The sequence below is a fragment of the Acanthaster planci genome, linkage group LG10 (genome assembly GCF_054643075.1).
Source record: "Acanthaster planci isolate LZ-2023a linkage group LG10, COTS_SCS, whole genome shotgun sequence".
Taxonomy (NCBI): Eukaryota; Metazoa; Echinodermata; class Asteroidea; order Valvatida; family Acanthasteridae; genus Acanthaster; species Acanthaster planci.
This window is the reverse complement of record NC_141786.1, coordinates 19854195-19869973: the sequence shown is the minus strand read 5'-3', so window position 1 is coordinate 19869973 and position 15779 is coordinate 19854195. Positions and strand designations below refer to the sequence as shown.

The 15779-nt window shown below is 41.4% G+C and overlaps 4 protein-coding genes and 1 pseudogene across 10 annotated transcripts in view; 1 reads left to right on the top strand and 4 right to left on the bottom strand.

Annotated features, from left to right (window-relative positions):
- The window catches only part of LOC147797967 (E3 ubiquitin-protein ligase TRIM56-like), a 189521-nt gene extending 175209 nt beyond the window's left edge, over nt 1–14312 (bottom strand). Inside the window, exon 1 of the mRNA XM_087141783.1 lies at nt 14154–14312. The gene's annotated coding sequence lies outside the window, so the exon portion shown is untranslated. The remainder of the gene's footprint in view (nt 1–14153) is intronic.
- The window catches only part of LOC147797958 (uncharacterized), a 216358-nt gene that overhangs the window by 82435 nt on the left and 118144 nt on the right, over nt 1–15779 (bottom strand). The window lies entirely within an intron of this gene.
- The window catches only part of LOC147797963 (uncharacterized), a 236968-nt gene that overhangs the window by 157719 nt on the left and 63470 nt on the right, over nt 1–15779 (top strand). The gene's annotated exons all lie outside the window — the stretch shown is intronic.
- Nucleotides 7–6772, bottom strand: LOC147797968 (E3 ubiquitin-protein ligase TRIM56-like). The gene is made up of 3 exons (XM_087141777.1): nt 6345–6772; nt 3098–4396; nt 7–1798 (listed from the first exon to the last, which is right to left on the bottom strand). Exons 2-3 carry the CDS (start codon nt 4392–4394, stop codon nt 1155–1157), a joined length of 1941 nt encoding a protein of 646 aa, XP_086997903.1. The 5' UTR covers nt 4395–4396; nt 6345–6772; the 3' UTR covers nt 7–1154.
- LOC110990904 (uncharacterized) lies at nt 7182–13124 on the bottom strand (annotated as a pseudogene). Its single transcript, XR_015426586.1, has 2 exons — nt 11829–13124; nt 7182–10597 (listed from the first exon to the last, which is right to left on the bottom strand). The product of XR_015426586.1 is annotated as an uncharacterized LOC110990904 (transcript).

Here is a 15779-nt window from a genome sequence, read left to right as displayed (position 1 = left end):
GAAAGATTCAAGGAGGTCAGCCGAAAAGTAACAACGTTACCCACAGATATATAGAAAACTGTTACAATGTAAATTACCTACGTCACGATAAATATTCACATTTAAAACAATGAAAAGGGGGATAATACTCGGTATAGTCTTCAAAAACGTTTATATTCTGTAAGTGGAATATTGTTGCTGTCAGTAATTAAAACTATGGAAATAAAAATGCAAGAAAATGAAGCAATTTGCCAATAAAGCTTTTTATAACCTAAATTTCATCTTGCTGTTGCCTCTGCAACAGAGAAAAACATCATTTCAATCTCTAACAAAACCTTCATTTGAATTCAAAAGAAAACGAAATGATTTTTGTTTCGAAAGGAGTTGCAAAGGGGAATGAATCAATATAACTCTCCTCCAAATGGTGACATTGGGCCTGTCTTTAACGAGGTATTAATTCGTAATATACATTCAAACGCAAATAAGAATAAGGCGGTTCAACACAAAGGGACAGTGTAGTTATGAGGGGAATATTCCTCCTAACGTGAGTTCCACATCGACTTTTACAAATGTACTTCACCATTTAAATGATGAGACCTTCGCTATCCCACTACTCACACAAAGTAAGCTTTTGAGAACATTAAAATTTTATTTAAATCTCAATGAGAACAATTTGACTTCACATATTATTTTTAAGTTTTTATACTCCCCTCAATTTGATAATCCCCTGCAAGGTGTTTGCATTAAAATGAGTCTGATTCTTTTGATGAGACGAGCTAACAACTTCCCATATCTCCTGTGAGCACTCACGGTAGGCATAACTCACCAATATTGTGATACATTTACTACTGTTAAATGGATCTATGAAAATAATTCATAAGTCGTGAGGAAATACAGTTAGCAATGCAAAACTAACAAAGGAAATTTGTTTAAATGATGAGCACTTTATGTAGCTCCCATACTTTTGAATCCCGTCTCAGCGAAATTTTGATGTAGTTTGCTTTCCATTTCTACTATGCATTAAGCCTACGCAAACCTTTGTGGACCTAATTTCTATTTAAAAAATAAGTCATGAAACCGAATGTCTAGATTGTACACACCGCAACGTTTCCGACTAATGCTACTGCTGTTTCCTCCCCCAAAAAGCGGAAGGAAATCGACTTGTTTGTGTTACATTAAACAAAGTCATAAATCTTCACTGAGTACGAGTCTGCAACTGCCAGTTGCCCATCTGCTGTGAATGTGATTCCCATGGGCCGGTGCAGACCCCTTGCGATGCAGTGGAGAAAGCCACCTTGAGGGTCATAGTGGTGGATATAACCGGTGTAATAGCGGTGGATATAACTGGTGCTATCATAATCACCCATTGCAACAAAAATGCCTGTGCTATCTGCGCATACACCACAGTATCCAACTACCTCACCATCGATGGTAGGTCTGATGGTGAACAGTGTATCACCATTCCCATCAACAACACCGACTAACCGTTGCTCATAGTTACTGATTACGACTCGATCATTGCTGCCAACAGCGACATAACAAGGTTCAATCTTGACTGGGACGGTGCTTCTGAGTTCCCCATCAGTGGGGCTGTGTTCGGTCAGCACCATCCTCTTGACATCACCAACCACAATGGTCCCATCCGTCTTGACTGCTACACTCCAGAGGTCCACTGCGGTCTTACCGACCTCACTCGGTGGCACTGTGGGGAACTGGAAAGCCAGCGTGTTGTCCTTGTCAAAGACTTTCACGTGGGATGCGTTCTCCTCAACAACCGCTAAGCGATTGCCGGTGCGTGTAGCTGCAATGCCAAGTGGCCCTGTTTGGAGTTGAAAGACAAAAAGAAAAGCATTAACCAATCATTCACGTTCATGAAGAGTTATAAAGCCAGAGACATAGGATCAACACTTGTCCTTTTTTCGACAAATAAATCCCGGGAACCTGGAATTATTTATTATGAAGCAATCAATATGAAGTTCTTGGAAGAAGTGACAAAAAACGGCTAAACGTGTAGCTACGTCCATGCATAGCAAGTGAACAAGGGTTCATGTAGAATGTATATTGAAGCCTCCCCCTCTCTGTCTAGCGAGTCCGTGGAATTTGGAATTTTTCCTTCCCTCACGACAATAAGCCCAGCCGGAGTCACTTCTCAACCTTTGTTGTTGCCAGGCTTGCGTTAAAATATTCGTAATATTAATACACTAGAACACTCGGTCGTGTGGCAACAAACTTTAAGAAAAGAAAGTAAATTTTCCATCAAAATAAGGAGCAAGAGGGCGTTCTCCTCGTTACCGCCCACTACCTGTGCTGCATAGTATTTAAACATGGACGAATGAACGCTGGCAAATAGATACTTCACAAAAACAGAAATGCACTTTGAGCCTTTACGGGACGAAACGTTGATCATGAACCATTGTGCAGATGCAACGTGTGCAACATTTGTTGCAGTGAACTCGAAGCGCATATCTGTTTTGTCCTTATGTCACATATATTTCCCTGAATGTTTAAAAAAATGTTGGATACGGAATTGAGGTCCACTGGATTTTTTAAAGAATCCAGGTATTGTACAATTAAGCCGCTGTGTAGTCTTTTTGGAGAGAGGGAAATTCTCTGAATAAAATATGCTGCAATATCTGGAAAAATTAACATGCCAATCATTTTTTTTTCTCTTTGAGCCTCCTCCGTCTGGGTACCATGTGACTCTGCCAAAAGCCTTTAGATTTGTTATGTGGCTTGACACCAGTGGCGTATCCAGCGCGGCAACTTGCCCCCAACCGACGGGCTGTTTAGACTGTTTGTTTTAGATTACGTCATAGGTGAGTAGGAAGAAAGTAATCAGTGTATTTACGAGTATTTATCAAACATGAACAAACCCTTAGAAAACAACACCACGAAATTGAAGCAAGGGAGTTGGGACTGTGAGTAGGCCTAAGGCTTTCGACATTTTTTTCTCCCTACCATCATGTTGAATAAGCATTTTGCTTTTGAATTTGCCCCCAACACACACATCAGGCAGGATACACCACTGTTTGACATCGTAATTCAAAAATAAATCATAATTATTTATGATAAACAAAACACCAGTGTATCGTTGTGAGCAGTTTCTATCCAAACTTACGTCCTTCCATCGGGATTGTGCCTTTCTGGTTACCATCGATGCTGCAGATCACAACTCGATTGTTCCAGTAGTCAGCCACTGCAACCTCATCAGGCTGACGAGCAGCAATGCCTTGAGCCCCATCAAACTCTCCTGGACCGCTTCCCTTGCGACCAAACTCACATCGCTGCTCCCACTTTCCTTCCGTCACCACCTTGCCCAGACTGATGTCACCTACCCCCTCACTCGGCATGAACTTCAAAATTCCAAGCCTCTTGTCAACTCTGGGAATAGTTTGACCTGCCAACAATTTCAAGTCTTTGTTGATTGTTGTGTAGAGTGAGAGGAACTCACTATCCGCTGCCGTCCTTGTCACCTCTATTGCTGTCTCCAGTGAATGCTGTATTCTCTCCGATGCCAAACTCATTGTTTTATCATATTCTGCTAGTTTTTGCAGACAATCGCTTTGGATATTTGTGATTTCATGGATGATGCGATTTTCTTGAGCAGTGACCTCTGCTCTTATCTCAGCTGCCTTGGTATGCACTACTGAAATTACGTTTTCCACTCTGATATCTAGGTCGTGTTTCATTTTTGAAACTATCTCAAGAGATTCTTGGAGTTCATTCAGGATCTTCTCGAGGGGGGAAAACAAGTCAGCTAATGACTCTTTGTATGTTGAAGTGGCCTGTTTTCTATCAATGTATGCGTGTTGCGGTTTGCAGTGGTCTATCACAGTACAGTCTCGACAAATTAACATTTCACACGTTGTGCAGAAGAATCGTGTAACTTCCCCCTCGTGGGTTGGACATTTTGGACAGTATTGTTCAGGCAGCTTTTTCACTTTAATCTTCCCTTGGCGGATTTCTTCTAATGGGGGTATTGTGTGGCTTGACGTGGCAGCAATCCGTAGCTGTGTACTTCGACAACGTGAGCAGATATTCTGTTCACAGTCCAGACAGCGATGCGTTGCCTCATTGCCATCATCACATGTCTCACAGAGCAGCTTCGTCTCACCCGAACACACCAACTTTTCCTGTAGTTCAATCTCCTCAACCAGACCGATCAGATAAAAGTTGCTTTTCAGGCCTCTAACCCCCACCTCCGGAAGTTGTGTCTCTTGTCGACACACGGGGCAAGGAATCTCTGTACAGCCCTGGTGCTTCGTGCTGCAGTATGTCAGCAGACATTGCTCACAGAAACTATGCAGACAGTCCAGTATCTTGGGTCGTTGGAATCTCTCACTACAAATGGGGCATTCAAGATGATGCCTGCTGATCGTCTCTAGAGCCGAACTCATTGCTGATCCTGTCGCCATTTCTACGTATAAGGCAAATTAGAAACAAAGGTCCTCTATAAATTAAACTGTGAAAGGTTTTCTTCTTTGATCAAACAACCGCATGAACGAGTTCAAAGTGAAGGAAATACTTGTGGGAACAATTTGATTTCTTCTGTTTTTTTAGTCTGTTTCTCCCGAACAAGGCCACCAAACGTCCCTTCCAAATTGTATTTGAGGAACCCGCTAAAAACAACACAGGACACTTCAAACCCAAGCACTTTGTGTCAGGAATAATTATTAGATAATGGAAAGAAAGGACCAATGACGTCGAATACAGCAGATCCTATTGCAGCAACACGCAGACATTTTCAGGCACACTTTCTGGAATGTGTCCGATAGTGCCATCAAGTATGGTCAACATCTCTTGGCTATTTGAAATTGATCGTGCCGATGTGAATGAAATAACGACATGATTCAATAGTTCCATTGCCTAGGCATTGGACACTGCAATCTTGCAGTTCAAATCGCATGCTTCGTTTTACGCAAAAGTAGCGGGTACAAAATCGTAATAAAAATGACACTCAGGATATCTGAGGCGCCCATTTCTTGTGTTATTTGGAGGTCTTTTGACACGTTTTTATTCAAATGTAACGTGCATAGTTGTGAGCGGGTGTGCTAATAAATAAATGCCAATAAAGGGAGACAGGAGAACGCTTTTAGTAGTGTTTTCCTGCATTATAATTTGACTATTTGTGGAATAGTGTCCACGGACAAAATTGTTTTTGTTTCTAATCCGCAGTTCAGTTTCTAATTCATGACGGTAGGCCAGTGAGTCATGAAACATGTTTTTGTCGTGTTTCAACGTGACAAGTTCCGTTTCACATTTTGAACCCCTTTCCTTGCTATAACGTCGTTCTGTGATGATTTACACGGCAACATGGCCTGTCTATTTTGTAAGAGAAAACGTCGACAATAAGAAATAAATCAGAGGTCCGTTTCATGACCAGTGGGATTATCTGTACAAGACGCAGATACGTTACAGCTGAAAAGGTTTCCCTCAGGCTTGAAGCCAAGGTGTCATAATTGGATGTGATCAATTGACGGCATATATCGGAGATTCTTGCCTAGAATTCAATTACAGCTCCTTTGCCCTTCTTTTCAACTGCCTCTGAAATTACATCACAGTTATTTAGGTTCCTTTAAGTGTAAAACAAAAGGCCCCAAAGTAAAGATGAAATGAGAATAAAAGAAAATGAAATGAAGGAGACTTGAAACACCATGGTGCTATTTGAAGTTACTGCATGGTCCATTTAACGCTAACGCGTTTTAAAAGATACGAAGATGTAGCTCTCGTCCTCTCCAACTTGTTCATGAACTGACTATTGAGCCCCCATGGTGTGTAAATCCCGGGGGATGGGGAAATATACCCCCCTTGGTGGGGGTATGGGCTATTAAATCATCCCCACTTTTGTTTGTGATGAGAAAAAAAATAAAGCGGATTGTGATGAATTTTCAGGATTTCCCAACGACTGAAATGCAATATCACTGTATCAGAAAAGCGAAAGCAACTTTAGAAAGCCATAAGTATACTATTTTGGTTAAAGATTCTGCATGAATTAAATACACATCACAGAAGTACATCTTTATCAAGAACATCGGCCCCCCATCATGTCGAATTTTCATGACCGGGCAAATCGCCCCCCCCCACAATTTCCCCGTCCTCCATCTGCCCAGTTTTCAACACAGATTTACTCCACTGTGAGCTCCTTTTAACATTAGATCCCTTCCCCTAATTGTGCCACCTTTTTAACTTTTTGGTTTGGGGAAACTTTGAAGCTATCGGGACCAGAGTCTGGACTGATCTCGTAGCCCGTACTCAATGTCCTATCGCCGGCAATTACCGATGTGGCAACCTTGCCACGTAGCTTTTCAAACAAACCACTGACAAGTTCTTTGAAAGATTTCTGCCACGGAAGGTATTTCACTTACCATTCAAAGGAACGTCCTCGCTTTCCTTTTTAAATTGAATCGATTGATTTGTCTAGAGTTTTATCGAGATTCGTCCACTCTTGTAATGTAGAAATCACACCTGCAGCACAGATTTTAGAAAGTGTAGACGCGAAGTGTTTCCTGGAAAATGGCGCCGACAAGGTGTGGTGTGTAGGGATACGCAAGCAATGTACAGCGAGTGGTACAGAAGGCCGCTTGCGTTGGTTTGACATTGATGTCTATTCCAAACTGTACAGTACATTCTCGAAGCCGCCTTACGCTTCAGTACACAGTAATTTGCAAAACACAGTTTGTCATGAACTTCAAACCCAGTCCCTTCAACCCAGTCTCCCTTTCAACTCATTTCCACACCGTTGTGTCGAGACTCCATTCTGTTGGGACGAACCTTGCCACAGCTGCACCATAACAAACTACGGTAATACACAGTAACGTGCCGTTCAGCACTGAACAGTTGGATTACACAGACTTTACGTTGTCAGTCCTGAGTGTGACAGAATGTTTCATTCTTTGTCGGTTTTGCGGGAGCTTGTCAGAACATCGCCTTTTCAGGTCAACAGATGGATCAGCAATCAGTACAAGAAATTAACCAACATTTGATAGCATAAAGTGTCCTTGGTATTTGCGTAATAAGACGAAGACTAATATTGGTGACACTTTCTCCTGAGCTTAGGAAGTTGTTTCAAAACATTGATGTCATTTGGAAGAGAACAGGAATTTAGAATTATAAGGTCAACATCGTTTAGACGCTACAAGGAGGCTGTCCCAATACGAGGCGAGGACTATAAATGGCACGTAGACAGAGACGGACACAGGATGCAATTTGCCACATTCAACCTTGATTTATTTCCACCTCAACTATGTAGATACAAACTACAGCTATAGGGCCTACGTGCATTTATATCAGATAGTGCAATGTTTATTCTCTTATGAAACTTAAAAACCCGACAGTCATATTGGGGGATTCCTTTAGACTGTACAGTTTCGTCATCGACGGTCAGATAATGGCTGTGTCGTGCACAGACACGAAACGAGAGTCTCCAACCCCAACTGTGGCCATGCATATTACGCTCTCAAATAATCTTTACGGCGAGCCCAGAGCAAAATCAATTGTAGTGCGTTTCGAATAAGCGTCGCTACTACCCCGACGGCTGTTCATTACACAGAATACACTATACAGGCAACGTACATAGCCAGCTGTGTTTCATGATCAGTTCACTGCATAGCAAAAGGGGTAACTGTGCAATAATACGATAAATCTTATTCTTGGAAATTATTTTTATGACGAGGGCTTAGACACTGGTTCAAGCCGTTTTTACGCCGGAGCCTTGCAGCTCACTGGGAGGTCAACCCAAACTTAACAACTGACGCACTGATATGCAAATAACCGAGGCACAACGCATATTATAGCTACGTCATGATACATATTCACATGACAATATTGAAATGGTTGGGTCGCTTTCACTCAAGCACAGTCCTATGAAATTATTAAAGCCTACAAACACCGTCAAAACTACAAAATCCATCAAACCTACAGCACTTTGCCAATGAACTATTTTAAAATTTCATCCTTTTTATTTTATCTTTAAACATTTTATGTATTCCAGTAACAGGTCGGCTACCAAAAAACAAAACTAAAGGCGTATTAATATTTACACAGGCTTTACGTTCGAGATACTCTCTCTACGAATTTCAATTTAGTTGCCAAGTACTGTGATCGGGAAGAAAACGGATATCTAGAATTATAGGATCAACATGGTTGAAATGGGACGGGACAGGGAAGCCATTCTCAACGTGAATGCAACAAGCACCGGACGTGGTATGTAGACGTAGAGAGACACACAAGATGTCGCTTGTAATACTCAACTTTGATGTATTGACCCAACTAACTACCCGGGGTACTGTCATACATACATGTAGGCAGCCTCAGAAACTACAGCCTAGAAGGAAGAAATTCCATTTCTTGAGGGAACAAAGTATTAAATGAAAGCAGTCGATGTGCAAAGCTCTTCTATCAAACACAGACTACGTACATTTTATTCATACTGCTACAGCAATGTCCCTACACTTCAGACTTTATCACAAAAATCATGAAACACCCAAAGGGTTTTCCTTTTAACACTGTACGATTTCGTTACTGACAACCAGATCATATGTCAAGCGCAGACAAACAACCAGGAGTAATTAAACAACCTCAATTATGGCACCCTTTAACAGCTCTCTCACAAACTTCCTGGAGAGCTGTCGTATTACGGGTCTGGTTCTTGATACGCCCCCAAGACTTCTTGATTACTGATAACGTACGGCTTACTTCATATCACTACATAGTACAAGGGGCAACTATACAGCCATACGGATAATTCAGTAAATCTGTCCACTGTCAAAACGAGTCTTGGGACTCATTTTTTTACTTGGTAGAGGTTTAGATGCGTGTTCAACCCTTCCTTGTGCAGGAAAGATTCAAGGAGGTCAGCCGAAAAGTAACAACGTTATCCATGGGTATGGAAATAACCGTTACAATGTAAATTACCTACGTCATGATAATTATTCACATTTACAAAATGAAAAGGTCATGTTGCCTTTAAATAATACTAAGGCATAGTCTTTGAAAACGTTTATATTCTGTCAGTGGAATATTGTTGCTGTCAGTAATTAAAACTATGTAAATAAAATCCAAGAACATTAAGCAATTAGTCAATAAAGCTTTTTATAACCTACTTTTCATCTTGCTTTTGCCTCTGCCACCGAGAAAAACATCATTTAAATCTTCAACAAAACCTTCATTTGAGTTCAAAAGAAAACAAAATGAATTTTGTTTCGAAAGGAGTTGCAAAGGGAAATGAATCAATATAACTCTCCTCCAAATGGTGACATTGGGCCTGTTTTAACGAGGTATTAATTCGTAATATACATTCAACCGCAAATAAGAATAAGGCGGTTCAACACAAAGGGACAGTTTAGTTATGAGGGGAATATTCCTCCAAACGTGAGTTCCACATCGACATTTACAAATGTACTTCACTATTTAAATGATGAGACCTTCGCTATCCCACTACTCACACAATGTAAGCTTTTAAAAATCAAAATTTTATGTAAATCTCAATGAGAACAATTTGACTACACATTATTTTTAAGTTTTTATACTCTCCTCAATTTGATAATCCCCTGCAAGATGTGTTCATTAAAATGGGAATGATTCTTTTGATGAGACGAGCTAACAACTTCCCCTATCTCCTGTGAGCGCTCACGGTAGGCATAACTCACCAATATTGGGATACATTTACTACTGTTAAATGGATCTATGAAAATAGTTCACATGTCGTGAGAAAATGTAGTTAACAATGCAAAACTGACAAAGGAAATTTGTTTAAATAATAAGCACTTTATGTAGCTCCCATACTTTTGAATCCCATCTCAGTGAAATTTTAATGTAGTTTGCTTTCCATTTCTGCTATGCAGTAAGCCTATGCAAACCTTTGTGGGTCTAATTTTCTATTAAAAAAATCATGAAATTGAAGGCAATGTTGTACACACCGCAACATTTCCGACTAATGCTACTGCTGTTTCCTCCCGAAGAAAGTGGAACGAAATCGATTTGTTCGTGTTACATTAAACAAAGTCATAAATCTTCACTGAGTACACATCTGTAACTGCCAGTTGCCCATCTGCTGTGAATGTGATTCCCACGGGCCAGTGCAGACCCTCTGCGATGCAGTGGAGAAAGCCACCTTGAGGGTCATAGTGGTGGATATGACCGGTGTCACTGCCATCATTATGCATTGCAACATAGATGCCTGTGCTATCTGCGCATACACCAGTACAGCATCTAACTACCTCACCATCGATGGTAGGTTTGATGGTGAACAGTGTATCACCATTCCCATCAACAACACCGACTAACTGTTGTTCAAAGTTACTGATTATGACTCGATTATTGCTGTCAACAGCAACACAATGAGGTTTAATCTTGACTGGGATGGTGCCTCTGAGTTCGCCATCAGTGGGGCTGTGTTCGGTCAACACCATTCTCTTGACATCACCAACCACAATGGTCCCATGCGTCTTGACAGCTACACTCGGGAGGTTCACTGCGGTCTTACCGACCTCACTCGGTGGCACTGTGGGGAACTGGAAAGCCAGCGTGTTGTCCTTGTCAAAGACTTTCACGTGGGATGCGCTCTGCTGAACAACCACCAAGCGATTGCCGGTGCGTGTAGCTGCAATGCCACGTGACCCTGTTTGGAGTTGAAAGACAAAAAGAAAAGCATTAACCAATCACCCACGTTCATGAAGAGTTACAAAGCCAGAGACCTAGGATCAACCCTTCTCCCTTCTTCGACAAATAGATCCCGGGAACCTGGAACTATTTATTATGAAATAATCAATATGAGGTTCCTGGAAGAAGTGTCAAAGAAACAGCCTACCCTCCCTGTCTAGCGAGTCCGTGGAATTTGGAATTTTTCCTTCCCTCACGACAATAAGCCCAGCCGGAGTCACTTCTCAACCTTTGTTGTTGCCAGGCTTGCGTTAAAATGTTCGTAATGTTAATACACTAGAACACTCAGTAGTATGGCAACGAACTTTAGGAAAAGAAAGTAAATTTTCCATCAAAATAAGGAGCAAGAGGGCGTTCTCCTCGTTACCGCCCACTACCTGTGCTGCATAGTATTTAAACATGGACGAATGAACGCTGACAAATAGATACTTCACAAAAACAGAAATGCACTTTGAGCCTTGAAGGGGCAAAACGTTGATCATGAACCATTGTGCAGATGCAACGTGTCCAACATTCGTTGCAGTGAATTTGAAGCGCATATCTGTTTTGTCGTTATGTGACATATATTTGCCTGAATGTTTACAAAAAATGTTTGATCCAGAATTTAAGTTCACTGGATTTGTTTTTAAGAATCCAGGTATTGTACAATTAAGCCGCCTTGTAGTCTTTTTGGAGAGAAGCAAATTCTCTGAATGAAATATCCTGCAATATCAGGAAAAATAAACATGCCAATCATTTTTTTCTCCTAGAGCTTCCTCCGTCTAGGTACCATGTGACTGTGCCAAAAGCCTTTAGATTTGTTATGTGGCTTGACACCAGTGGCGTATCCAGCGGCGGCAACTTGCCCCCAACCGACGGGTTGTTTAGACTGTTTGTTTAAGAATACGTCACAGGTGAGTAGGAAGAAAGTAATCAGTGTATTTACAAGTATTTATCAAACCCAAACCCTTAGAAAACAACACCACGAAACTGAAGCAAGGGAGTTGGGACTGTGAGTAGGCCTAAGGCTTTCGACATTTTTTCTCCTACCATCATGTTGAAAAAGCATTTTGCTTTTGAATTTGCCCCCAACACACACATCAGGCAGAATACATCACTGTTTGACATCGTAATTCCAAAATAAATCATGAATTATTTACGATAAACAAAGCACCAGTGTATCGCTGTGAGCAGTTTCTATCCAAACTTACGTCTTTCCATCGGGATTGTGCTTTTCTGGTTACCATCGATGCTGCAGGTCACAACTCGTTTGTTCAAGCAGTCAGCCACTGCAACCTCATCAGGCTGACGAGCAGCAATGCCACAAGCCCAATAGAACTTTCCTGGACCGCTTCCCTTGCGACCAAACACACATCGCTGCTCCCACTTTCCTTCCGTCACCACCTTGCCCAGACAGATGTCACCTACGCCCTTACTCGGCATGAACTTAAAAATCCAAGCCTCTTGTCAACTCTGGGAATAGTTTGACCTGCCAACAATTTCAAGTCTTTGTTGATTGTTGCGTAGAGTGAGAGGAACTCACTATCCGCTGCCGTCCTTGTCACCTCTCTTGCTGTCTCCAATGAATGCTGTATTCTCTCCGATGCCAAACTCATTGTTTTCTCATATTCTGCTAGTTTTTGAAGACGATTGCTTTGGGTATTTGTGATTTCATGGATGGTGCGATTTTCTCGAGCAGTGACCTCTGCTCTTATCTCAGCTGCCTTGGTATGCACTACTGAAATTACGTTCTCTACTCTGATATCGAGGTCGTGTTTCATTTTTGAAACTATCTCAAGAGATTCTTGGAGTTCATTCAGGATCTGCTCGAGGGGGGAAAACAAGTCAGCTAATGACTCTTTGTATGTTGAAGTGGCCTGTTTTCTATCAATGTATGCGTGTTGCGGTTTGCAGTGGTCTATCACAGTACAATCTCGGCAGATTAATGTCTCACAAGTTGTGCAGAAGAATCGCGTCACTTCACCCTCGTGGGTCGTGCATGTCGGATGAGTTATAGCAGATTTGGTTTTCAATGTTATCTTCCTTTCGCGAATGTCTTCCAGAGTAGATACCGTGTGGCCCGGTGAGATAGCAAATCGTTGGTGTATTTTACAACAAACAGTGCAGATATTCTGTTCGCAATCCAGACAGCGATGCGTTGCCTCATTGCCATCATCACATGTCTCACAGAGCAGCTTCGTCTCACCCGAACACACCAACTTTTCCTGTAGTTCAATCTCCTCAACCAGACCGATCAGATAAAAGTTGGTTTTCAGGCCTCTAACCCCCGCCTGTGGAAGTTGTGTCTCTTGTCGACACACGGGGCAAGGAATCTCTGTACAGCCCTGGTGCTTCGTGCTGCAGTATGTCAGCAGACATTGCTCACAGAAACTATGCAGACAGTCCAGTATCTTGGGTCGTTGGAATCTCTCACTACAAACAGAACATTCAAGATGATGCCTGCTGATCGTCTCTAGAGCTGAACTCACTACCGATCCAGTAGCCATTTTCTGGTTCATAGAAAACCATTTAAAGGTCTTGAATTAAATGAAAAACATCATTATTCACCATCGATAAATGAGAACGTGCAGATTAGGTCTCTCATAAAGTGTATGAAAACCATGGGAAAAATACGCTCAAACATACTTTGCATAACTTTCCTTGTTTTACATCAATTACTGTCAGGGTAAATCCCTGTAGGTCCATCAACCAGAGCCACGGCAGATTTCCCTTTAGCAATATGCCTTCGGCAAGCAGGGTGCTAACTAAAGCTCTGGTTAAATTTAAATTCATGATGGCCATGAAGTGGGGGGAGGGGTAGCCTGCGTCCTTGGCAAATAAAAGAAGCTGTGAGGGCGACACCCGTTCATCAAAATGATTGACCATTTTTGTGCATTGCCTTATACAGACATTAATCTTCACATGTATTTTTTAAAAAACGTTTAACGTTTTCATACATAAATGACCTATTAATAATACACAGTTGTGTTGCGCAACGCCTAACGGCGCTGGGATAATTTGACGGCTCATCTCCATTTACCAGAAGATGTGCAATGCTCATCAGACACCCACTTCCCCCAACCTCTACAGTCTAACGCTCATAATTATATAAACTTTAAACTCCAGTTTAGTCGAGTATGTCCATACGGTAATCATTAATTGATGAAGCACTGAATTGATTGGTGTATTGGCCCTGACATAACTTCTTCCACACAGCTGAAAATCGAATGAGGCTGTGTTGAGTTGAGGTGTCTCTCTCAACCCATCGGCCATCGCGTCAATAAGATACAAACGACTTTGCTTAAAACAGAGCTACTCCCCCCTCCTTTTGGGGTGATTGCTGACACGCCCTCCTCTTCCCCTACTATCATAACTATGCTATAGTCATATCCTGCCCTTTACATTTCGTGATGGAAAATGCATAACATCACCACAATACAACATGTCCACTGCCCCTCTTCTCCTTTGCCAAGCATCAACCACTGCACTTTGATTCGTCATATATGGAGTGTCTTAAATGCTGTAATTCTACTCACCGCGTTGAATGAACGTTCATAAAGCGTCTGTGTTTGTCAGCCTTAAAAATATTGCCAAGATTTCTCGCTCTTTGCAATGAGAATTATTTTAGCAATCCACTTCCTGGAACATGGCGTAGGCCTACATGTATGTGCGTGGCTACACACGTCTGTGAATTGACTCATGAGCGCCACTCACGACGTAAACAATAATGTCACAGGTTGGTGACCTTCAACTTCAGTTCGATGAGAGGTTGGCTATGAAATGATTGGCTATGGCTAGCAGTACCAAACAGGCTAATATGAAATGGCTGCAGCCGTTAGGCAGTGGCTTGCATAAGCACATTTGTTATTTCATACCGCAGCCGTAAGACTAGGAAACCGGGTACGGACATTGTTCAGTCCCACGTCACCGCACCATTACCCCGGTACTGTATTTATTGTCATATGTTTCAGATAAATTTACAAAAATAAAGCAGTGTAAAAAGGGCGCCCATAGAGGTTCCACAAAGCTCTATAATTTTTCCAAAATACAAAATGAGCGACTGCCTGGGTAGAAACACAACAACACCACAGACAGTAGTTCAGATAAACAAAGACGGCCCACGGGAACAGTCGTTTGGAACCATTTTATTCTTGAAGACAAATCTTACTTAAATCAAGGAGAGGTCTTGTACAATAAATGAACCGATTAAATGACGTCTGGAACAACAAACAACATAAGACTTATGGAGAAAACGTCCTTTGTGTTTTTACTTCAATGCTAATTCATATTACAGATCAATAATCACTCTCAAAAAAAGGTTTTCGCTCTCTGAAATTCACATTTTACTCGAAGGTTCATTCTACATTTAAGAATATATAATGTTTTGTTACTAAAGAGCAGTATTATTCTTTCATGAAATTTGTTTCTTTTTTCCAAACGTGCTGACTCGTCTTGTACCTATCCCAGTCACCTTGCCCATCAGCCTGTGCAGTGTAATCAGCGGTTTAATACTCGCCAACATTCCTTCGTCAATCAGTACTTTATCTCACAGCGTTCAAAACTGGAGTTACTGCTACAACCTCAGCAAATCAACCCATCTGTAAAGAAAGAAGCGCCATCATAGCTCAACATTGTAAGATACGAACACGTCCTGTGATTTTAATTGAGCTAACCACAGAGTTGTTGGTAAAGTCATTTACATTTGCCAAGTGTTTGATTTTATCCTCAAGACTACATCTATTCTATAGGTCTAGCTATACATTGTAAAATATACTAATCAATTTATTGCAAGAGTTGTGCAACAACAGTTGCTTCACTTAACATCCAGAAGTCAGCTTTACTTTTAATTAAACTGAATCAGTTGATTTGTGAAGACGTTTGGTGAGATTGTTCCGTTACTGCAAAGAAAAACTCGCACCCGTACGAGAGTTTTGACAGTTTAAACTCGATGTGTTTTTGGAAAATGGCGCCGACAGGGTGTGGTGTAAAGTAAAGATACACGATCAATGTATGGGGAATAGTACAACATAGACCGACGCTGGTTTTTACGATACGTTTGTAGGCCTGAAGCTTCACTGACACAAACTTGAAACTTCCGGCTTTGCCAATTCAGTCTCCCTTTTAACTCCAATTCAACTATTTGTACACGTAGAGAAATTATT

What these genes read in the sequence shown, in the direction of transcription:
- LOC147797968 (XM_087141777.1), bottom strand. Translation starts at nt 4,394, where the DNA reads ATGGCGACAGGATCAGCAATGAGTTCGGCTCTAGAGACGATCAGCAGG. An exon ending in CACAATCCCGATGGAAGGAC is followed by an intron (nt 1,799 to 3,097) that starts GTAAGTTTGGAT and finishes AACTCCAAACAG; the next exon opens with GGCCACTTGGCATTGCAGCT.